Source organism: Salvelinus fontinalis, chromosome 18 (genome assembly GCF_029448725.1).
Source record: "Salvelinus fontinalis isolate EN_2023a chromosome 18, ASM2944872v1, whole genome shotgun sequence".
Classification (NCBI taxonomy): Eukaryota; Metazoa; Chordata; class Actinopteri; order Salmoniformes; family Salmonidae; genus Salvelinus; species Salvelinus fontinalis.
The window spans coordinates 26086697-26111929 of NC_074682.1; the positions used below are offsets into that span (position 1 = coordinate 26086697).

Consider the following 25233-nt stretch of genomic DNA (forward strand, 5'->3'; position numbering starts at 1 on the left):
GAGCGGTTAAGAGCTTTGGGCCAGTAACCAAAAGGTTGCTGATTCGAATCCCTGAGCCGACTAGGTGATCAATCTGTCGACGTGCCCTTGAGCAAGGTACTTAACTCTAATTGCTCCTGTAAGTCGCTCTGGATAAGAGCGTCTGCTAAATGGCTAAAATTTAAAATGGTACAGTAAACATCCTTCACTGCATCCAATGCACTGTGAGTCTCTGTTACTGTGTCACTGTGTTAATTCATGATCTTGGATACATTGTGTGAAAACAGTGAAAGAATGACGATGACACAAACTAGTGATCAATGACAGTCCCTTAACCCCAGGGATAGCCCCACCCTCAAGAGCCTTGTACTGTAGCGTGGTTAATACACCAAAGTAAACTGGAGTCTACCTTAGTCTGTGGCCCCTTCAGAGAGGCATCTCCAGCCGCGGCAGCTGGTGCAGCAACAGCCGTAACCAACTTAGCAGGATCCTTTTTAGCCATGTCAACTTTGCTTGATGTGGTGGGCACAGTCTATAAACGCATATGGTTCAAGCCATTAGACGAGGTGCAGAGAAGAGTTCAGAGTGCTGCACATAATCTCACAGTCACAGTTTACTGGAGTGATAGGATGATAGTTAGCAGCTTGTCTGTCATTGGTAATGGAAAGGAAAGGCGCCGTGAGAAGAGAAGTACCTGACCAGAATTTGTTGCCATAGTTTAGTAGAGTAATAGGAAGGTAAACAAACCCTGTCAACCTAAACCAGGTAAACAAACCCCATCAACCTAAACCAGGTAAACAAACCCTGTCAACCTAAACCAGGTAAACAAACCCCGTCAACCTAAACCAGGTAAACAAACCCTGTCAACCTAAGCCAGGTAAACAAACACCATCAACCTAAACCAGGTAAACAAACCCAGAAGCAATACTATATATGGTGTGATGCAACCAGAAGAAAAAGTGGAAATATATTGTGGCTTTTCTGTGGTGACAACAGATGTGACAGGCAAGGTAGACATGGTTTGTCTTGACGTGGTGAGCGTACCACAAATGTGGGCATGCTGGGAAGACTCGTAAGAGTAAGCTTAAGAGTAAGAGTGTCTGTCCACTTCCCACTTAGACACACAGACACCTCTAGGCCAGAAGTAAGGAAGTCCAAAGCAGAGATATGTGTTGAAATATATCGGCAGAGAGAAGAGGAAGATAGAATACCAAGGGGTGGAAGAATGACTAAAACCTCAAGATCACGGGAGAGATGAGGAAGACATAACACATGGAATAATGACCCAGGAAGAGTGTGTTGAATGGGGAAGTGAGCGTAAAGAGAGCCAGGTCAGGTAAAGAATAAAGATCCAAAGAGAGAGGCCCCAGACTTCTCGACTGTCTGCCATCTACCTTGGCTGTCTGTTTCAGAGACTCTTGAAGTTTTGGTACTTCAGCTTTCCATGGATTTGTCGCCTCCCCTACAATATTGCCTCCTCCCGTGGTAGGAGGTGTAGCTTTGGCTGGGTTCATGGGTGCTGGCTACAATCAAGGATGAGTTAAAACTCAATATACTCAATAGAATTCAATGTATTGACACACTGGAACAACGGTTAATGTAAAAACACTGATTCATGTAATAACTTCACGTTCAGTATATCACATAGAACAAGTTTTTTTTTTAACTGTCACACACTGTAGTGTGCGTGTATATGTCTATGTGGTGTGGGCACATTTCACTGTGTGCTTGTGAGGGTGACTGTATGATGTGCATGAGTTTGTCGAGGTTTGTAATTGCCGGTGGTTGGTGGTTTGTGCATCGAATTCAGGGAAGTCAATCAAAATTGATTTTGGTATGTGATTACATGATTATTGAAGGTATTCATTAAAAAAGTTGACTCACCTGACAGTGTAATAACCACCGTATAACCTAATAATTTATTAGATGAAAAAACGTCTTCTTTTTTTTACGTTATCCAGCAAGTTATTAACCGGCTTCATTACATTTATTACATGCTTCATTACATGAAAATAAATCATTAACCGGTGTTATTACTTACATTAACCGTTGTTACACATTTCTTAAATTAAATTATGTAAAGGTGAAAGGGGTCCAGTGAGGGTGAGGTGCAGGGGTTGTAAAAATGTAATGTAGGGTCAAGTTGGCCCTGGACACTGATCTAGGATCAGTTTAGCATTTCCTTCTCCTAAGATTAAGATTACTTTTTTGGTCAATTGCACACGAGGTCTAATTGAAATTTGACTTCTGCTTTTAACCCTACCCCTCCAAAAGACACACATACATACAAATACAGTTTCTCTTTCCTAAAAAGAATGGCGCTGGAGGGAATAGCAGCCGTTTTTACAGGCTCCTGAACAATTGTGCGTTTTTTAAAGTTTTTTTTTTAGCTTATCTTTCTTTTTTTTGTACATAATGTTTCCACTATCGTTTCCAATTACCAAAAAAGAGCTTCTGGACATCAAAACAGCGATCACTAACCTCGATTTGGATGAGGCTTTTTACTTCAATTAATAGCTGCTATCTGAGCAGCTAACCGATCGCTGCAGCTGTACATAGTCCATCTGTAAACAGCCCACCCAATTTACCTACCTCATCCCCTTTTTATTTATTTACTTTTCTGCTCTTTTGCACACCAGTATCTCTACTTGCACATGATCATCTGATGATTTATCACTCCAGTGTTAATCTGCTAAATTGTAATTATTCGCTCCTATGGCCTATTTATTGCCTACCTCCTCATGCCTTTTGCACACAATGTACATAGACTCTTTTTTTCTTTTTTTCCCTACTGTGTTATTGACTTGTTTATTGTTTACTCCATGTGTAACTCTGTGTTGTTGTCTGTTCACACTGGTATGCTTTATCTTGGCCAGGTCACAGTTGTAAATGAGAACTTGTTCTCAACTAGCCTACCTGGTTAAATAAAGGTAAAAAAAATAAAAATAAAAGGAGGTAAAAGACATACTGCTCATCCCAGACCAGGCCCAAATCCCCGACACTCGGAAGAGGAAGAGGTGAGAGGCCGGCGTGCGGGATACTTGACGAGACTACGTCGGCGACTGGATAAACCGCTTCTACCATCCGTTCTATTGGCGAACAAGCAATCACTGGAGAATAAATTGGATGAGCTCTGTTCGAGACTATCCTATCAATGTGATCTGAAGAACTGTAATATCCTGCGTTTCACTGAGTCATGGCTGAATAAGGACATGGAAAATATAAATCTAGCTGGTTTCTCTATACATCGGCAGGACAGAACAGCAGCGCCAGGTAAGCTCGGGGGTGGTTAAGAACAGCTGGTGTGCAATCTCTAATATTAAGGAAGTCTCAAGGTTCTGCTCGCCTGAGTTAGAATACCTCATGTTAAGCTGTAGACCATGGTATTTACCAAGAGTTTTTATCTATATTTTTCTTAGGTGTCAATTTACCACCACAAACCAATGCTGGTACTAAGTCTGCAATCAACGAGCTGTATTGGGCCATAAGAAAACAAGAAAATTCTCACCCAGAGGAAGCGCTCTTAGCGGCCAGTGATTTTAATGCAGGGAAACTGAAATCTGTCTTCAAAATTTCTACCAGCATGTCACCTGTGCAACTAGAGGCGAATAAAAACTTTAGATCAACTTTACTCCACACACAGAGATGCATACAAAGCTCTCCATCGCCTCCATTTGTCAAATCTGAAAACAACTCTATCCTCTGGATTCCTGTTGACAAGCAAAAACTCAAAACAGGAAGTACCAGTCACACACTCAATACGGAAGTGGACCGATGAGGCAGATGTTAAACTACAGGACTGTTTCACTAGCAGACTGGAATATATTCCAGTATTCATCAGATGGCATTGAGAAATTTACCACATCAGTCACTGGCTTCACTAATAAGCGCATCAACAATGTCATCCCCACAGTGATCGTACATACATATCTCAGTTGGAAGCCATGGATTACAGGCAACATTCTAATTTAGCTAAAGGCTAGAGCTGCCGCTTTCAAGTAGTGGGCCACTAATCCGAACAAGTAATCTAACAATTCCACACCAACTACCTAATGCACACAAATCTAAAGGGATGAAATAAGATATTGTACATATAAATATATGGATGAGTGATGACCGAGCGGCATAGGCAAGATGCAATAGATGGTATAAAATACAGTATACACATATAAGATGAGTAATGTAAGATATGTAAACATTAATTAAGTACCATTATTTAAAGCGACTAGTGATCCATTTATTAAAGTGGCCAATGATTCGAGTCTGTATGTAGGCAGCAGCCTCTCTGTGTTCGTGATTCAGAAGTCACATACACAACAAGATTCAGAGGATGAAACCATGAACTATATTTAGGGGAGGGGTGTTTTGAGTTACCTTTGGGGTGTCTTTAGGACTGCCTTTGGTCCCAGGTGTTGGTATGTCAATAATAGTAGCACCTGCTGGAGAGACGAGTGCCGTCTACAAACCAAGAAGCAGGTGCAGAACATTTTATGGAAATGTGGTTGAGAAAGTGAGGCAACAACACACTTATGCACCATTCCAATGGACAGTGAAGAGCCCTAATCCTATTCTCCAGCATGTAGAATAGCACAATCAATCAATAAGCTCTTTGCGGTCATGGTGAAGGTTGAAGTAAGCATATCTGAATGCACCATAGGTAAAGCTGAGAAGAAGTCAATGGTAGAGAGCCCAAGCAGCTGTAGACTGTGAATGAAGTGTTTCAGAGGATGAAAGTGAGCATGAAGAGAAGAGAGGGATAAGAGAGATTCCATGTAACAGAGTACACTACACCTATGTTAATGAGGGAAGGGGGTTAAGAACATCAGAATATGCCAAGGTTGTCCCACAGGAATCTCCAAAGACCCAGCTAAGTCAGTCTACCTCTGGCATCGCCACTTTGGCCGTTCCTCTTTGTGTTGTCCCTGCTGTAGTAGGACTTCCTCCCGCTGTGGCACCACTTGCTGTGGCACCACCCATTGTGACGGACACCGCCCCTGGCTTTGTAGCCATGGTGGAGGCGGCAGATGCACTCTGTAATGCAACAAAGATTGTGATTGGCTCGGTTACATTTGATTACTTTCAGCTTGCCTTATCCAATTGCTTCCCGATTTCATTCTGTGCCTAGTGATCGAACAACAAACGACTGATCATCAAGTCTGTACAGATGCATACGGTACTATACATAATCGTGTGTGTACAGATGTAGGATCTTAATTTGAGCCAGTTTGCTACAGCAGGATAATAATCCTGCGGCAACAGGACATTTTTATTATAATGTGGATTCCAATACATTTTTGGAGGGGTTGATACGAAAAATGTTAGGGAAAATCAAGTCAGAAATGTAAAAGTAGAAATTACAAACTTCAGAAACCTTTTTAAACCTCAAATACACTACAAGTCTTAAATGTTCTGCGTTGCAGGTTAAGATCCTACATCTGTAGATAGGTATGCAGTGCATGCCTGTGTATGATACAAGTGAAACCTGAGTAGCTCTCCTGTGTAGCAAACTGTCTGTCACTGCTTCACAAGCCAAAGGAATTTTAACCGGAAGGAGGGCACCTCAAGGTCAAGTTATTATAATGGGTAACTATAAAAGCTCTAGTCTAGGGGTACGGTCTTCGACTCAAATAACCTTAAAACACCCTATTCAATCAGCATTATCCCATACACTCAATACTGTATGTCAGCTTAGGTGACGTAACTATCATGGTTAAATGTGACTATGTTGACATAACATACCACACTGAAGCACATAGTCTGTTTTGAAAAATAGCTTTGCACGTTCAACCAAAGCCTCTCCCTGGGTTACACACAGAGGCAGAAACCAGAATAAGTAACATTTTATGTTGCATTGTCATGGAAAAGGCCCAAAAGGGTAGCTGAGTGACACATGAATACGCCACCACATGTTGGCATCTCTGCCCTGTGCAGTCACCATGGCATTGTCTGGGCATAGAAGAGAGGACTTTTGAAATAAATTCAGGGAAGAGATTCAGGCAACTGACAACATCTCTGGGGAAACCAGTTGTGCAATCCCTTTGTCCTGAGTGGTCAACGACACAACGAACACCTAAACCCATGTTGAAATGTTGGTTGCACTTTGATTAAAACCCATTTATAAGAATATGTTCAGTCCTTCCATAGCCCACCCAATTACCACAACAACAAAAACATTCAACCAAAAGAACGGTTTGTCCAATCTGTTAAGACCCTATAAATATTGTTATTATTATTATCACTATTATTATTATAAATATTGGGCTGGAGACCAGTTAAAGAAGGTGCAGTTGAATGTGTGCCGACTAGAGGCGTTCTCTGTCCTTCTATCTTTCTATTTTCTGGAGCAAGACCAACTAGCAGAAAGTTCTACAGTGTTTAGAGTGGAGCTTTTGCAATGACAGAAGTTGGGATCAGATTGACTGTTGTGCGTGTCTATCTAAGCTGGACCTAATAATAGAACTAAGAAAGCAATTAACCTCGTGATTTGTATAGTATGTCATTTATTTCTTAACAACCCATTTCTTAACAACCTATGTCTGGAGGTCAACACATTTTATAGAGCCAAGGAAGTACTGCATGTTTTCCCTCAATAAAACCAAGCACATAACAATACCAAGCCTACAGGCACATTACCAAGCCTCCTGAACATATATAAAGTATAGAACGTATAGAGTATAGAAGGTGTAGAACATAAACAACATAGAACGTATAGAATATAGATGTAACGGGCGTCTAGTTCTTCCTCCTCCTCGGACGAGGAGAGGAGAGAAGGATCGGAGGACCAAAATGCAGCGGGTTGTGAATACATAATGAATTTATTGAAAGACGAAGACGAACACAAAAAACACTTGGAAAATTACAAAACAACAAAACGACGTAGACTGACCTAAAACATGAGAACTTACATAAAACATGAAGAACGCACGAACAGGTACAGACTACAACTAACGAACGAACAAACCGAAACAGTCCCGTGTGGTGCAACCTACACAGACACGGAAGACAATCACCCACAAACAAACAGTGTGAACAGCCAACCTATATATGGTTCTCAATCAGAGGAAAACGTCAAACACCTGTCCCTGATTGAGAACCATATAAGGCTAATTACAAGTGACCTAAACATAGAAACACAAAACATAGAATGCCCACCCCAACTCACGCCCTGACCAACTAAACACATACAAAAATAACATAAAACAGGTCAGGAACGTGACAATAGAACATTTCATTCTTAAACCATTGTTCCACTTAGGGATGCACGATATATCGGGGAACATATCGGAATCGGACGATATTAGCTAAAAATGCCAACATCGGTATTGGCCGATGTCTAGCATAATTTGTTTGACCGCAACTTCTGGGGTAGCTAGCTTTAGCTTGGCACCGAACTAGCATCAATACAACCAGCCTGAAAATAATAACCAGTAGAAACTGCAGTCATTTTCATTATTATTAGCAAAGATTTAGGAATCCTTGTAAGTAAGTATTAGCTAGGTTGGCACTTGATGTTCGTCTATTGAAATTGAACTTCAGTTCATGATCCACCTCTACGCAGACGACACCATTCTGTATACATCTGGCCCTTCTTTGGACACTGTGCTAACAAACCTCCAAACGAGCTTCAACGCCATACAACACTCCTTCAGTGACCTCCAACTGCTTTTAAATGCTAGTAAAACTAAGTGCATGCTCTTCAACCGATTGCTGCCCGCACCCTCCCGCCCGACTAGCATCACTACTCTGGACGGTTCTGACCTAGAATATGTGGACAACTACAAATACCTAGGTGTCTGGGTAGACTGTAAATTCTCCTTCCAGACTCACATTAAGCATCTCCAATCCAAAATGAAATCTAGAATCGGCTTCCTACTTCGCAACAAAGCCTCCTTCACTCATGCCGCCAAACATACCCTCGTAAAACTGACTATCCTACCGATCCTTGACTTCGGCGATGTCATTCACAAAATAGCCTCCAACACTCTACTCAGAAAACTGGATGTAGTCTATCACAGTGCCATCCATTTTATAACCAAAGTACCATATACTACCCACCACTGTGACCTGTATGCTCTCGTTGGCTGGCCCTCACTACATATCCGTCGCCAAACCCACTAGCTCCAGGTCATCTATAAGTCTTTGCTAGGTAAAGCCCCGCCTTATCTCAGCTCACTGTTCACCATAGCAACACCCACCCGTAGCACACGCTCCAGCAGGTATATTGCACTGGTCATCCCCAAAGTCAACACCTCCTTTGGCCGCCTTTCCTTCCAGTTCTCTGCTGCCAATGACTGGAATGAAGTGCATCAGCTGCATGGAACGAAAAGCATCAGCTGTCAGAGCAGTTCACCTATCACTGTACCTGTACACAGCCAATCTGTAAATAGCACACCCAACTACCTCATCCCCATATTATTACTTACCCTACTTCTCTTTTGCACCCCAGTATCTCTACTTGCACATCATCATCTGCACATCTATCACTCCAGCATTCATGCTAAATTGTAATTATTTTCGACCTCTACGGCCTATTTATTGCCTACCTCCCTACTCTTCTACATTTGCACACACTGTACATAGATTTTTCTATTTTTCTTTTATTTTGTGTTATTGACTGTGTTTGTTTATGTGTAACTCTGTTGTTGTTTTTGTCGCACTGCTTTGCTTTATCTTGGCCAGGTCGCAGTTGTAAATGAGAACTTGTTCTCAACTGGCCTACCTGGTTAAATAAACGTGAAGTAAATAAATAAAACTAAACACTGTTGCCCAAAGCTAACATTATACGCAGCCAGCTAGCTTCATCTGGCTAGTGATGCTGGACCGGACTAGGTTGTGTTGTGAAGCTAGCCACAATAAGGATTAGGCACAATAGTGGAATTTGTGGTTTGCCTTAAAAAAAAAAAGTATGTAATTGACAGTGATGCAAATGAATAAAAGTAGTAGAATTATTCAATACTTTTATCTTGAAGGCTAACCACAAAGTCCACTATCGTCGCTAATCCTTATTGTGGCTAGCTTCACATAGATGGGTCCGACCACCATTAATCAAATAAGAGTGGTCTTATAAATTAGGGTTATTTAAGATGATGACACCTAGCTATATAGTAGCTAACTATAGATACTGAAACATGTGTCGTTTTGCTATGTTTTTGGGGAAGAACATTGTTTGCAACCATGAGCTAGCTATCTTGTTTTTTTTAAATGACCAGCACTGTAGGTGCACGAGACAACTTTACCAGCATCATTGCATACATATCGATGAATCGTTGAGACATATGAAATACGAGTGATAGTGTAATCAATGTGTAATAACTACGTAAAAAATGTATGAACGCGTTAAATTATTATGTGACGTGCAGTCATATTCAGGTCCTGATTGGTCAACAAGCTAATTTGGCACATCAAATAGTGTTACTTGTCTAGTGGTTAGAGCGTTGGGCCAGTAACCAAAAGGTTGCTGGATCAAATCCCCAAGCTGACAAGGTAAAAATCTGTCGTACTGCCCCTGAACAAGGCAGTTAACCCACTGTTCCTAGGCCGTCATTGTAAATAAGAATTTGTTCTTAACTGACCTGCCTAGTTAAATAAAGGTAAAATAAAAAAATCTAAGTGTATCTTCTTTGACATGCAAAGACCCAAACGGCGTTCCATAGAAATCCTGGTTGAGAATGAAACGACTAAACAAATGAACAAAACAGCACAGCAAGTAAGTGAAATAAATAGGTTTTGATTGTTTTATTGGTAATGGGGACATACGTAAATGCCAACAAAATAACTTTTTGGTCAGTGTGGTGTGTGTGTAGCTTTTATTTAACTGGGCAAGTCAGTTAAGAACAAAATCTTATTTATAATGACAGCCTACCTCGACCAAACCCGGACGACACTGGGCCAATTGTGCGCCACCCTATTTGACTACCAATCATGTGCCGGATGTGATACAGCCTGGATTCGAACCAGGGACTTTAGTGACGCCTCTTGCACTGTGATGCAGTGCCTTAGACTGCTGCGTCCATGTGTGTGTGTTAACTATTTAACCGTACTAGAAAGCTTAAAAGGCCACACAAAAAATGTAATATCTGTTATCAGAATTGTTTTTTGGCAAGGAAAATATTGGATATTGGTATCGGCCAAAAATGTAATATCGGTGCATCACTAGTTCCACTCCCTGCAGATTTGGGTATGACCAATCCTTTGCCTGAAAAGGCCACACTGAACAACACTACTCTGTTGAAACAGGAAAGACACTAACAGTACCAAATATCGCCCAAAGAAGGGGTCAAATAGACTAGAAGCCAGATTGGACTAAGACCTATCCCAAAGAAAAGGTGACTGCAGGCTATGGACTGAGCAAAGGAAGAGGTGTGTATGTGTGTGTTGACGTTACCTCAAATTGTGCTGGATTCACAGCAACCTGTGCCACTGAAGTGGGTGAGTACTGTCTAGGCTGCGACTGGAGAGAGAGAGAAAAAAATACAAAATAACAGGAATCGTTAACACTCACAGCAGAAAACACAGACTTGATCATTGTCAGAATCATTGATACCATAATGCATAATCCTGGCTTGAAAAAAAAACATTCCATGCTGCTCAAATGTCTAGAGAAAATAATGAATGATGCAGTACCATTTCCTCAAACACATTCTCCATGACAAGAGAAACATCACATGTAGCAATCCTGTTCCATTGATAAAATGACCAATGATTCTACGTATATTCACTAGCGGTGGGCCACTGCTGCTAAATGAATATAGGGGAAACACTGGTGTGTGTATGTGCCATATAATTTGATCAAAACAGTTTGTCTAAGGACTTCTATACCGCCGTTTCTTATAATATTACATAAACAGGTGGATCCCAATTCCCACTGTGTTTTGTATATGGAATGTACACATTGTGACTGAAGCAGTGATAGTTAGTTACAAACATTTCAGGTTTGAGAAACGCAGAAACAAGGTGGAGTATGTTAAACAGTGCCCTTTCAGTGGTGTTGAGCCACAGGGCAAGATACTTACACCCTCTCCACCCATACTGGCTAGCAGAATGTATTTCTTATTCCCAAGAATGTGTGTGAGTGTGTCATGCCCTGAAAAGTACTGTATCTTTAAGTTTCAGAGCGAACCAACCAGTCATGCCGGCTCAGAATAATTCTACATGTTACAGAGAGATGGCTGGGAGATAAAGACAGTCAGACAGAGAGACAGATTGAGAGAGAGAGTTAGTGTGACAGAGAGGTTGTGGTCTTACTAGTCAAACTCCATACTAAATTCTTACTAGTGTAATACTGTACTTTAGTATTCAGACAAACTATTTTGCCATACTACACTACTTGGAGACGATTACTGTTGTTCACTCTGACGATATTACTTAAACTATGTCCAGTGGGAGGACAGTGGTGTTGACACACTTGACAAAAACCTTGTTGAAACCTGGTTAAGAGCTTTAGCAAGGCAGTGACCTTGCCCTTCAGCCAATACTAAGACAAATTAGGCCTAGGCCACGTTCAAATACCTTATAAATGCTTTCCTGTAACGGCAGCCTTCCCTCTCTTTACTAGAAGAGGGGGTGTAACAGGGATCAGACCAACACGCAGCGTAGCCAGTGCTCAACATGTTTAATTAAACAAATAAACAGTGAACACTACAAATACAAAATAACAAAATGTGGCAAACCGATACAGTCCTAGCTGGTGCATAGAAAACACAAAGACAGGAAACAACCACTCACAAATCCCCAACACAAAACAAGCCACCTATATATGATTCTCAATCAGGGACAACGATTGACAGCTGCCTCTGATTGAGAACCATATTAGGCCGAACACAGAAACAGACAAACTAGACACACAACATAGAATGCCCACCCAGCTCACGTCCTGACCAACACTAAAACAAGCAAAACACATAAGCACTATGGTCAGGACGTGACAGTACCCCCCTCCTGAGGTGCGGACTCCGAACGCACCCCTAAAACTCAAGGGGAGGGTCTGGGTGGGCATCTGTCCGCGGGGGTGGCTCCGGCGCAGGACGAGGCCACCACTCCACCATTGTCTTTGTCCCCCTCCTTAGCGTCCTTTGAGTGGCAACCCTCGCCCCCGACCCTGGTCTAGGAACCTTCACAAAGGTCCCCCCTAGATAGAGGAGACAGCTCAGGACAGAGAGGTAGCTCAGGACAGAGAGGTAGCTCAGGACAGAGAGGTAGCTCAGGACAGAGAGGTAGCTCAGGACAGAGAGGTAGCTCAGGACAGAGAGGTAGCTCAGGACAGAGGGGCAACTCCGGACTGAAGGGCAGCTCCGGACTGAGTGGCAGCTCCAGACTGAGTGGCAGCTCCGGACTGAGTGGCAGCTCATGACTGGAGGGCAGCTCATGACTGGAGGGCAGCTCATGTCTGGAGGGCAGCTCATGACTGGAGGGCAGCTCATGACTGGAGGGCAGCTCATGACTGGAGGGCAGCTCATGACTGGAAGGCAGCTCATGACTGGAGGGCAGCTCATGACTGGAGGGCAGCTCATGAGTGGAGGGCAGCTCATGACTGGCGGGCGGCTCTGGCAGCTCCTGACTGGCGGGCGGCTCTGGCAGCTTCTGACTGGCGGGCGGCTCTGGCAGCTCCTGACTGGCGGGCGGCTCTGGCGGCTCCTGACTGACGGACGGCTCTGGCGGCTCTTGACTGACGGGCGGCTCTGACGGCTCGGGACAGACGGGCGGCTCAGATGGCGCTGGGCAGACGGGCGGCTCAGATGGCGCTGGGCAGACGGGTGGCTCAGATGGCGCTGGGCAGACGAGCGGCTCAGATGGCGCTGGGCAGACGGATGGCTCAGATGGCGCTGGGCAGACGGATGGCTCAGATGACGCTGGGCAGGCAGGCAGCTCAGACGGCGCTGGGCAGGCAGGCAGCTCAGACGGCGCTGGGCAGGCAAGCAGTGCAGGCGGCGTTGGGCAGACAGGCAGCGCTGGGCAGGCGAGCAGTGCAGGCGGCGTTTTGCAGACGGCCGACTCTGACCTGCTGAGGCGCACAGTAGTTCTGGTGCGTGGTGCCGGAACTGGTGGTACCGGACTGGAGACACGCACCTCAAGGCTAGTGCGGGGAGCAGGAACAGGGCACACTGGTCTCTCGAAGCGCACTATAGGCCTGGTGCATGGTACCGGAACTGGAGGTCCCGGGCTGAGGGCACGCACCTCAGGGCGAGTGCGGGGAGAAGGAACAGTGCGTACAGGGCTCTGGAGACGCACAGGAGGCTTGGTGCGTGGTGCCGGAACTGGAGGTACTGGGGTGGAGACACGCACCATAGGGAGAGTGCGTGGAGGAGGAACAGGGCTCTGGAGACGCACTGGAAGCCTGGTGCGTGGTGTAGTCACTGGTGGTACTGGGCTGGGGCGGGAAGGTGGCGCCGGACATACCAGACCGTGCAGGCGTACTGGCTCCCTTGAGCACCGAGCCTGCCCAACCTTACCTGGTTGAATGCTCTCCGTAGCCCGACCAGTGCGGGGAGGTGGAATAACCCGCACTGGGCTGTGTAGGCGAACCGGGGACACCATGCGTAAGGCTGGTGCCATGTACACCGGCCCGAGGAGACGTACTGGAGGCCAGATATGTTGAGCCGGCTTCATGGCACTTGGCTCAATCTAGCCCAGCCAGTGCGGGGAGGTGGAATAACCCGCACCGGGCTATGCACACGTACAGGAGACACCGTGCGCTCTTCCGCATAACACGGTGTCTGCCCGTACTCCCGCTCTCCACGGTAAGCATGGGAAGTGGGCGCTGGTTTCCTACCTGCCTTCGCCACACTACCCTTTAGCCCCGGGTTTCCGTGCTAGCCGTGTACCTTCATAACGCCAGTTCCTCTCTCCGGTTGCCTCTGCTCTCCTAGCTGCCTCCAGCTGTTCCCATGGGAGGCGATCCTTTCCAACCTTAGCCCAGGGTCCTTTACCGTTCATAATTTCCTCCCATGTCCAGGAGTCCTGTGTAGTGGGCCGCTGCTGCTGCCCGTAGCCACGCTGCTTGGTCCGAATTAGGTGGGTGGTTCTGTAACGGCAGTCTAGCTCTTCCTCCTCCTCGGACGAGGAGAGGCGAGAAGGATCGGAGGACCAAAGTACAGCGTGGTAAGTTTCCATGATTTAATGACAAGAAAACTAGACAAAATACAAAACAACAAACGTACTAACCGTCACAGTCCCGTGTGGCACAAACACTGACGCACAACATAGAATGCCCACCCAGCTCACGTCCTGACCAACACTAAAACAAGCAAAACACATAAGCACTATGGTCAGGACGTGACATTTCCTCCCTCCTTTCCTTGAGGCAATCACTGATTTGTTCAGGATTAGATAAGTGAAATCATGGTTAACAGCCTGCTGTTTTTCACCAGCCCAATCGTGTGTTGATCAGTTAGTGATGATCAGTAATGAACATCAAAGAAGGAAGGGAAGGAAGGAAAGAAGAAACGATGCATCTTTAAAATATTGGAACAAGTCCCCACTCGGGTTTGGAGGAAGTTGCAAGGGAGGGGCGGAAAGTAGGCTGACGAGTCACGATGCCCTCCTTTTGGATAAATATTTGGGCGCTAGGCAACACACCAGAATCTGCAGGCAAATTACAGGATAGACAAAGAAAGGGCGGTGTCTTGGCGTGGCACAGGGGCATACTGACTGGCTCATCTTTTGGAAACCAAAGAGATAATACTAATTCTATCTGTGTCTATCTCTATGTTGACAAAATATCCCAGAGACCTCTATTTAAATGCTGTTGAAATATTACCCATGTTTACTTTAAATTGAATTGCAGACTATGGTTGATAAAAACAAATATTTTGTTGAGGTGGAAAACAAACACAAAACAAAGATTTTTTATGAAAGGCATTTATTTGGCTGCACTTGAAGTCATTTGATCATGGCAGCCAAGGAACATGGCAGTCTCACTGCCAGCTTTCTCATCTTGTCTTTCAACCAACAGCACCCAACACAGGAAGTGTTTTTTTTGTGTGTGTAAAAACAAACCACACTTCTCATTTCTAATGTAACACAAACCCTTTATTCAGTGTCAAAAAGTACACGCTCAAAAGACGTATTTGTCAAGTCAAGTGAAAGATCAGTTGGACTCACTACACAACGGTAATGATGAACAGCATTTAGGTTTTATTTATTCCCCCAAGACAAAACAAGATTATTATTATTATTTACATTGCACACTTGGCCAATATCCATGCATTTTCACCTCTGGTGAGCTAACTATCAATCAATCAAATGCATTTATAAAGCCCTTTTTACATCAGCAGATGTCACTAAGTGCTATACAGAAACCCAGTCTCAAACCCCAAACAGCAAGCAATGCAGATGTAGAAGCACAGTGGCTAGGAAAAACTAGGAACCTAGGAAGTAACCTAGAGAGGTACCAGGCTCTGAGGGGTAACTACTAGCTAGACAGGTTAGGCAAGCTCACCTAACTACCCAGACACTATATTAGAGGCAGATAGATTAACAACAATCAATCTTACAACACACACCCATGAAGAACCATGCAATGCATTGGGAGGGTAGAGAATACAGGGCAGGTAACCAGTCAGCATAAGAGCATGCACTCAGGCATCGTCTCTGTGACAACCGTGACAGTACAGGTGAAACCAGCCAACCACATCAATGCAACTATCAGATTCAAACCTAAACAGTGTCATAAAATGCCAGTAGCAGGCACTTTTACTGCTGATTGTGATAGGAGACTGAGTCTCAACTATTGAAGGTAGGCATACTTCATTAGTCTAACCCAGTATTCACATTTTTTACTGACTAGACATTGTTGTTACTGCTGCTAAAACACTACTGACGTTAAAGGCCAAACATTGTTACCATAACCAAAGTGACAAAACGTCTGTACTACTGCTTATCAGAAAGTTGAAAAACACGACTATTGATTAGCAATGAGCTAACCAGACATTATTCCATCAAAACAAATAGTAGCAAAACCGCTAATTGCTAATCAGACAGTACCAAAACACTGTTACTGTATAGGCACTGCTGTTAGTTTGAGAATATAAAAGAACACCAATTCAATACAAAGGAGTCCAACATAACTACATGACTTGTGATCACGGATGCTTCTGAAAGAAGTAGTTTTTGTTTTCCGTGATCGTATATTTTTTTTATTATAAAAAAGTTGAAACGACGATTCACGACACATTCACGCTGATCTATAGCTTTCTTGGTCCATAAACATACAGGAAGATTCTTAGATAGCTAAACCTATTGCCAGTCTTTACTTATATGCTATATATATATATTTATATTCCGACAATAAACTTTAAATTTACAGATACAGTTGCTGCTGGTCAGATCAGCACTCCAGTATAATATCTAGCGTTACACCTCAAGTCAAATGGCTCGTTGCCAAAAATGGTGCATGTGGTGCAATACTGCACCTTTCTTTTTGAGAATGAGCTAGTTTGCTGCTGATTTTCCAAGCTAGACATTCTGCATTGTGTAGTGCTCAGGCGGTGAGTGGTGGCTGGCATACCAGTAGTTTTGCTATGTAGTGGGCTGATAGATTAGAAAAGGCCAACATCAGCCCGAAATGGAGCTTGGTCGTTCTCTGACGCAGATAGATAGATTAACGCTGAGACTTTTGGTGAGTCTCAGGTGAGCTGGAGGAACACTTGATCAGAATCTGGTGAGAAAAATAAACCATGTTTTACCCTCAGATAAGGTTATGCAGTTTTGGATTGGTTGTACTTCTAATCAGTATGATGTCATACAGGCATGACATGTTGGAGTGACGTTTCTATGCAAATGTATTGATCAGTAGGCTAATATAAGTCCCAATGGAAGGCAAACAGATTGTTTATCACCTGTAGCACCATAGACTCAATACCTCAATGCATGCACACACTCCTATTGAATATACATCCACCTGTATTGTGAGTATGCCATCTTTATTGACCCAGTTAATCAAGAGTTTACCATTCAAATAAAAGTACTACCATTATGTTATGAAGTTAGATTACATTCTACTTTGATAAAAACATTGTTTTATTTTAAAATTGGTGCATTAATGCATACATGGCTGTCGCTGGAAAAGTGTAATTAAAATATATATATATATATATATATATATATATATTATGATGTTGAATATCAGCCTAAAATATCATCCATTGGCCTCCTTGACCCCCAAAAATCGTTATTGACATCGGCCCAAAATCCATATCGGTCGTTCTCTAATCTGCATCCAACGTAATTGCAACATTCCTACATTCCTCATTCCAAAGTCACCAGGTCTGAGGTAACCAAGACTAACATGTTAAATGCTAGCCTCCATGACAGGCCATTGTTTACAGTCAATAAACTGTTCTTGTACACACTCAGTACATGACAGATAGAATCATTTCAGTAACACAAAATCCAGGTCTAATGCTTTATAACTTGTGTATGAGCCTTTGTAATGTGTTATAACAAGGTTGTATATGTTATTATAATTGATCAAACGTCTCAAACTGGCTGTTATTTTGTCCGGGTCATTGTGAGATGCTTATATGACATTATAAAGGGGTAATGACAAGTCATTATGCATTATATCTGGATGCTCAAGTCTTACCATGATTTCTTCTCAAGAACTGCTACGCTGCTGGGTTTTTCAAACTCAACAGTTTGCGTGTAGATCAAGAATGGTCCACCACCTAAACGAAATCCAGCCAACTTGACAACTGTGGGAAGCACTGGAGTCAACATGGGCCAGTAACCCTGTAACCCTGTAACTTTCAACACTTTGCAGAGCAGCAATACTCAACTGGTGGGTCATGGGCGGTTTTTATTGGGCTGCGTGTGTCTGAGTAAAAATATATATATTTTAAGGAAAAATTCTCCAGTCTGAACTTAAATGACTAAAATCCGGTAGAACGTGTGTAGACATGTTAATGAACCTATATTTTTTTATAATATATATAATATATATATATATATTAGGGCCCCATTTGGTAGAGCATGGCGCTTGCAACGCCAGGGTTGTGGGTTCGTTTCCCACGGGGGGCCAGTACAAAAAAAAGTATGGATGTATGTACTTGTAAGTCGCTCTGGATAAGAGCGTCTGCTAAATGACTTAAATGTAAATGTAAATATATATTTTTTCAATCACAGTATTTTCAATTTAGAATTATTAGCAGTGTTGTTTAGTGGATTTGGTTGATTTTCTGGTATCAAACCAGTGTGCTTCACATTCTTCATCAAGAATATGGGAAAAATGTAATTATTATTGACAATGATAAGGTGGGACTGTTGTTCCCTTGTCATATGATTGGTAAATTTACTATCAACATAGCATTAAAAATAATTTTCCAGATTCCATTTGGGCAAATAAAAAAAATCTTGAATATTGGATCACGACTGAGACAACCTGGTTAAATTTGGGTACCGAGGCAACACCAGTTGAGAACCACAGTTGTAGAGTCCATGCCCCAATGAATTGAGGCTGTTCTGAGGGCAGGGGGGTAATGTATAATTACTGTGTAAGTACATACATACATACGTACATACTAGTGATGCGCAGGTTGACTCATAACCTGGAGTCTCCGCGGGCGGGTTTAGGGTCATGAAATATTGTGTGAATGAAGGGCGGACTTGAATAAAGAGAAAACAATGCATTGAAAATCCATAAGTGTATCATTCATATCTTTAGGCTACTTTGAAGATTTTCTTTCATTATTTTTATCTGGCGTCAGTGTGTAAGCCTAAGCTTTAGGGCCTAACTGTACGCACGGCAAATACACGCCAAATGCTTTTGGGCACTTGGGCAGAAAAAATTTACGTTGATCCACTGAGGCAAAAAAGTACAATGTCGGAGTTTAATTCAATACGAGAAAATCTGCTAAATGGAGTTGAAAATAAAGAAAAGGTGGCCAGAACAGTAGCCTAATGTTGGATAAAGATGTTGTGTGATGATTGTGAGGCACTGTACAAATTTGACAGTCACAAGATGGGACGTCAATGGTACACTAATGTTTAGATTGGTTAAATGGAACAGTAACTAACAAATGCACACTGACTGTAGGTCTATAACGTCTCACATAGCCTTAATATTAACTCCTGCAGAATTAAGCATTTCTTGCAGTAAAGTTATACACCAAATGTACATTGACTCGGGAACAGGAGTGGAGAAATATAATAAATTTTTTCAGCATCAATGAGAGAATGAATGCGCGGTTAGGGACCAAATGTAAAGATCGCGGTGCTATCTTTATCAGCTTTATAAAAGCTGATAGTATTTCAACCACATAAAATATGCATCCAGGCCGAATGGAAATCTTATCAGAAACTTGTTGGGTCGTTTTCACAGCTTTTAATTCCCTTAAAACTGCCATCTGGAATTTTTGCACAGAAAACCTTTCCGTTTGTTATTGCATTTTCTCCCTGGTCCCTAAACATCTTTGCTGTGTGAGAGAAGCAGAGATGAAAGAGAACTTCATTGATGTCAACTAAATTCAAACAATAATTATATTGATGTATGTACATTGATGTACCTATTTTTCTGGTGGGCAAGGATTTATTTTGTCTTCTAGGGCAATAAGTAGGCTAATAACAGAAGAGAAGCTGCATGCATGTAATTCACAGGAGGCTGCTGAGGGGAGGACGGCTCATAATATTGGCTGGAATAGAGTTAATGGAATGGTAAAAAACACTTGGAAACCATGTGTTTGATGTGTTCAATACCATTCCATTTATTCCGTTACAACTAGGGTTCGACCGATTAATCGGAATGGACGATTAATTAGGGCCGATTTCAAGTTTTCATAACAATCAGAAATCGGTATTTTTGGGCGACGATTTGACCATTTTTTTTATTTTTATATATACCTTTATTTAACTAGGCAAGTCAGTTAAGAACACATTCTTATTTTCAAGGACGGCCTAGGAACGGTGGGTTAACGGCCTTGTTCAGGGGCAGAACGACAAATTCTCACCTTGTCAGCTCGGGGGATCCAATCTTGCAACCTTACAGTTAACTAGTCCAACGCAATAACGACCTGCCTCTCTCTCGTTGCACTCCACAAGAAGACTGCCTGTTACGCGAATGCAGTAAGCCAAGGTAAGTTGCTAGCTAGCATTAAACTTATCTTATAAAAAACAATCAATCATAATCACTAGTTAATTACACATGGTTGATGATATTACTAGATATTATCTAGCGTGTCCTTACATATAATCTGACTGAGCATACAAGTATCTAAGTATCTGACTGAGCGGTGGTAGGCAGAATCAGGCGCGTAAACATTCATTCAAACAGCACTTTTGTGCGTTTTGTCAGCAGCTCTTCGTTGTGCGTCAAGCATTGCGCTGTTTATGACTTCAAGCCTATCAACTCCCGAGATGAGGCGGGTGTAACCGAAGTGAAATGGCTAGCTAGTTAGCGCGCGCTAATAGCGTTTCAAACGTCACTCGCTCTGAGCCTTCTAGTAGGTGTTCCCCTTGCTCTGTGTAACAGTATAACTTTAAACCGTCCCCTCGCCCCGACATGGGCGCGAACCAGGGACCCTCTGCACACATCAACAACTGTCGCCCACGAAGCGTCGTTACCCATCGCTCCACAAAAGCAGCGTCCCTTGCAGAGCAAGGGGCAACACTACTTCTAGGTTTCAGAGCAAGTGACGTAACTGATTGAAACGCTAGTAGCGCCTACCCGCTAACTGGCTAGCCATTTCACGTCCGTTAATGAAGGTTAAAGGTTAATGAAATACAAATGGTATAGAGGGAAATAGTCCAATAATTCCTATAATAACTACAACCTAAAACTTCTTACCTGGGAATATTGAAGACTTGTGTTAAAAGGAACCACCAGCTTTCATATGTTCTCATGTTCTGAGCAAGGAGTGAAACGTTAGCTTTCTTACATAGCACATATTGCACTTTTACTTTCTTATCCAACACTTTGTTTTTGCATAATTTAAACCAAATTGAACATGTTTCATTATTTACTTGAGGCTAAATTGATTTTATTGATGTATTATATTAAGTTAAAATAAGTGTTCATTCAGTATTGTTGTAATTGTCATTATTACAAATTTAAAAAAAGTATTATTATTTTTTTAAATCGGACGATTAATCGGCATCGGCTTTTTTGGCCCTCCAATAATCGGTATCGGTATCGGCGTTGAAAAATCATAAATCGGTCAACCACCCATCCTCCCCAATTCTGGTGCCACCGGCCTCCTGTGATCGAATTATAGACAAGTTTACTAACAAATAGTCTACCAAATGTCGGAAATTATGAGCAGAAACATAGTCTTATCTAAATTAGGCTTAAAAAATAAATAATCCCACACCCCCTGTCAAAAAATTGTTACGGCATCTGACTGTACAGCTCATTTTCTATTTTAGCGGGCCTCAAATGTTCACTTTAAATCACATGTAGTCGGGCGATTGCTGAAGGGTGATTAGCAATTGCGGGCGGGTGCGGGTGAACGAACAGATGAACAAGTACACACACACACATACACACACACACACACAGTAGTGAACCACAGTGTAAAGCTAAGGGTTATAGTTACTGTGGATAGCAACCAGTGAACAACAAGCATACAGTTCCAGCTGATAACTAGACACCAATATCAGCGTGACAGTGACACTGCTTCTGGGAAGCCAGGGAGCTACCGGCACCCGCAACCAAAAAGTGACCATGGGCCAAAATAGACATGGGGCTGTGTTAAGGACCAGTTACCCTGAAACCAGTTTAAACCGTTGCCTATCTATACGCACGTACACACACACACCCCTCCATTCAAAACAATGTCAGAGTCATAGCAACACCCGAGGAGAGTGTATATGAAATGGTCGCACAGAAACGTCAGAGCCACGTTTAAGAGGGCACCACTGCTGAATACAGGGGCAGCCAGCATGACACAAGAGCCAATGGGCTGCTCAGGAGCCAATGGGCTGCTGAGAGTAATATTAGGGCCGGGACGATACCAGTAGAGATACTCGTTAGTATCATGGCAAGGAAACAAAACACGAAGTGGATTTAACATCCTTAGGAAAACAGCCCTAATGTTGGAAACAATCATCATTATCTTGTCATCCAGTCACATTGAATTATTTTCCAAGCTATAGCACACAATGTTTTATATACAGCAGGTTATTAAAGGAGCAAAGAATGTGATCTGCTTCGTGTTTTCATTTTTGCCATGGAAAAACTATTGCGATACTGGTGTTGTCCTGGCCCTAGTTAATAATATAGTCACGTCAGTCTGTAACTGGTAGGAAATAGGGTTGTTGCATAGAGATAGTTATACGACGTAACATTGTATCGGTCCCATTATGGCGTGTGTGAGAGCCTGGGCAGCGACATCTCCATTTTAAAGTAGTACATTTTCTTCTTCTTCTACTTCTATGGTCTTGGTAAACAAACTGAAAGGGTGCATACTGCCACTTGGTGTGTAGTCATAAGTCAAATGTTTGCAACGGAAACTATTTACTCAAAACTGAAAATATTTGTGAACCATTTCAGGAAGCTAGGCATATGTCGCACGTCACTACTTCACAGGAGAGGCATTTTTGGGCAGAAATGTCTTCTCTGAACTTTCCCTTTCAACTTGTATTTAATCTGTAAATACAAATACAATTGTTAAATTACGAGCCTAGTTGGTTTAGCCACGGAAAAAGTCAGGAACCTTCCCGCTAGCCATGATTGGCTGAGATAATGGATGAGCTGGACATCCAGGGAGCTAAGTTTGGATTGGTCTGCCATGTAGCATGCTTTTGTCAATAATGTGAGCTGCTCAGTATGTATTGATAATCCTTTCTACCACAGCTTTTTTGAAAGATATAACGTTAGCCATCTAGAACTACAAAAGATTTTACTACTTTTCTCAACTACATTGATGCCCTGAATTTAGCAGGTGCTATCGACACAACAAATCAGTTGGAAAAAGTTGTGATGGGCTACTTTCTGCACAAGCCACGGTCAGTGTGAACCGGTGTGAATTGACACAATGCTTTCCAAATAAGCTGTAGCTAGAAACAATAAGAGCAGCGGTCTAAGGCACTGCATCTCAGTGCAAGAAGCGTCACTACAGTCCCTGGTACGAAACCAGGCTGTATCTCATCGCCGTGTTTGGGAGTCCCATAGGGCGGCCCACAATTGGCCCAGCGTCGTCCGGGGTAGGACGTCATTGTAAATAAGAATTTGTTCTTAACTGACTTCCCTAGTTAAATAAAGGTTACATTTACAATTCCAAAGCTGTTGGCTAACCTGGGCACAATGTACGTCATTACTTTGAAATTGACCCAAGACCTAATCACAACATGGCTAGCTGCTACAGTGATTTCAAAGGAGTTGGCTAACCAGCGTAGGCTACAAAGTCGTGGCCTAGCTAAACTATTTAGGGACAATGATGTCTTGTTGTGTCATATACTAGTTTGGTTGGTGTTATAGCTACGCTAATGTAAATAGTGGAGTAAATTGGAAAATAGACATCAATGGCTAGAATGCACTCCTATGGTCACATGCATTCAACATGAGAGAGCTCATGACATGGCCCATGACTGCCTGGGCGTATGCTTTGTCTTGCAAAGATGTCATTCAGTAATATTTGACTATGTCAAACACAGCATACTTTCTGGTGTGGGTATAATTTGTGTTACGTTCCAACAAGAATGTTCCAAAAAACTTTGTGAATAACAAGTATGCCAACAACGCATACAAAAGTAGCATGATCAATTCACCTAGCTAACTAGCTGCCGAATAGGCATCAACTCACCACGTTGCTTATTCTTAATGTTTGTCCATAGGCTACCAGAGTGAGGACAGACAATTTTCGGAATAAACGTGGTGAGTGAAAACTTAACAAAATTGCCCACTCCCTACCCGGTATTTTATTCTGCCGCTATACAACTTTGTATGCGTTGTTTGTTGGCAACCTTGTTATTTACGAAGTTTTTGGAACAGATTCCGGTTAGAACGTTTCACAGATTATAACCACCCTACTTCCTGTTGTCATAAGCATAATTAATATTAATATTATTATTCACAATGGATCGTCTCGTACTTCAAAATGTCACTTCAGCAATAAGGTAACTGGCTCAGTCAGAATTTGTGTGTGTGTGTGTAAATAAAATTATGTTCGCTCTTAGTTTCAAAGGCTCCAGTTGTCTCTGCCCTGTCTGAATTTCTGTGAATGTTGAGAATGTTTTTGAGTGTAAATGTGTAAATAAAATCTCACTAACAGATCACAATACCTTCAGTAGCACTCTGATGACAGCAAGTCTGCTAGAGTTTAATTGAATGACTAAGCAATTTGCCTCCAAGCAATGCATATCCATCTCTGCATTTTCCCCTAGGTCACATCCAGCTGTATTGAGCTCTTTGCCAAGTTTCTTCGATAACATGTAAAGGACATGTACAGATCAGAAGCCCATGGTCTCGTCTGAGTGATTTAAGTAACATATGTGGTGGATATGTCTGCTCATGAAAGATAAAACAGAACGTCACTCATCAGAAGTGTCTGCCACTTCGGTGATATTACAAACCCTCAAACTAAATCGATAGGGCTGGCACCAAGAGAGAAAACTACAACACACACACACACTGAAAAACTGTGTTTAGGTACATACCATAGATTTGAGTGTATCCTGTATTTATCTGGGTAATCCCAAACTGTCCCGAGGCCAGGTTAATTTAGATTCACTTTGGATGAAGTATACGACTGACACACAAAACAGGTCAATTCTGTTCAATCCCCACCCCTTTTTCCAACAAGGAAGTGACGCAGCCTGGAAGTGACGCAGCCTGGACCTGATTGGTCGAAAGAGGACACTGCCCTCCTTTCACAAGGGTAGCCAGGAAAAACAAGCAAGACCCGTCAGTTTCCATTTGTAAGGGAAAGTTTGGGCTGGGTATTCTGACTGGGTGTTAGTGCTGATATGGCGGTAGGCGCGGCAGCACAAAAATACAGATACAACAGCCTACATGTAGAAACAAGTAATGAGGTCACTTCCAGGTAAAAGGTCCCATGAGCAGCAACGTGAAGTTCATGGGAGTATGTCAAATTGGGTGTCAAATGAGAGCTAAGAGTCTATTTATTTATTTATTTATAATTAAGGCATATATATTGTAATGAAACAGCAGGGAGCAGGTCTCGAACCCTCGACCTTCTAGCCCGAGGTCCGGCGCGCTATTAACTGTACCGCAAAAGCATGCTGTGCGGCAGATTCGATTTCGATTTCCGTGCTTATAAACCCAGGGTTGTTACACTATATATATATATATATACACTGCTCAAA

At 42.6% G+C, this 25233-nt stretch overlaps 1 protein-coding gene across 46 annotated transcripts in view; it reads right to left on the reverse strand.

The window, feature by feature from the left end:
- The window catches only part of cast (calpastatin), a 93239-nt gene that overhangs the window by 38174 nt on the left and 29832 nt on the right, over positions 1–25233 (reverse strand). For 34 of the 46 annotated variants that reach the window (XM_055868730.1, XM_055868757.1, XM_055868734.1 and 31 more), the window contains 5 exons: positions 10364–10429; positions 4861–5010; positions 4354–4437; positions 1374–1502; positions 389–511 (listed from right to left, as the gene is read on the reverse strand). In XM_055868730.1, the coding sequence (XP_055724705.1) occupies positions 389–511; positions 1374–1502; positions 4354–4437; positions 4861–5010; positions 10364–10429 (552 nt within the window). Of the gene's footprint in view, positions 1–388; positions 512–1373; positions 1503–4353; positions 4438–4860; positions 5011–8174; positions 8257–10363; positions 10430–24564; positions 24688–25233 lie in introns of those variants that run through there. The other 12 variants (XM_055868758.1, XM_055868772.1, XM_055868760.1 and 9 more) reach the window with 9 other exon arrangements.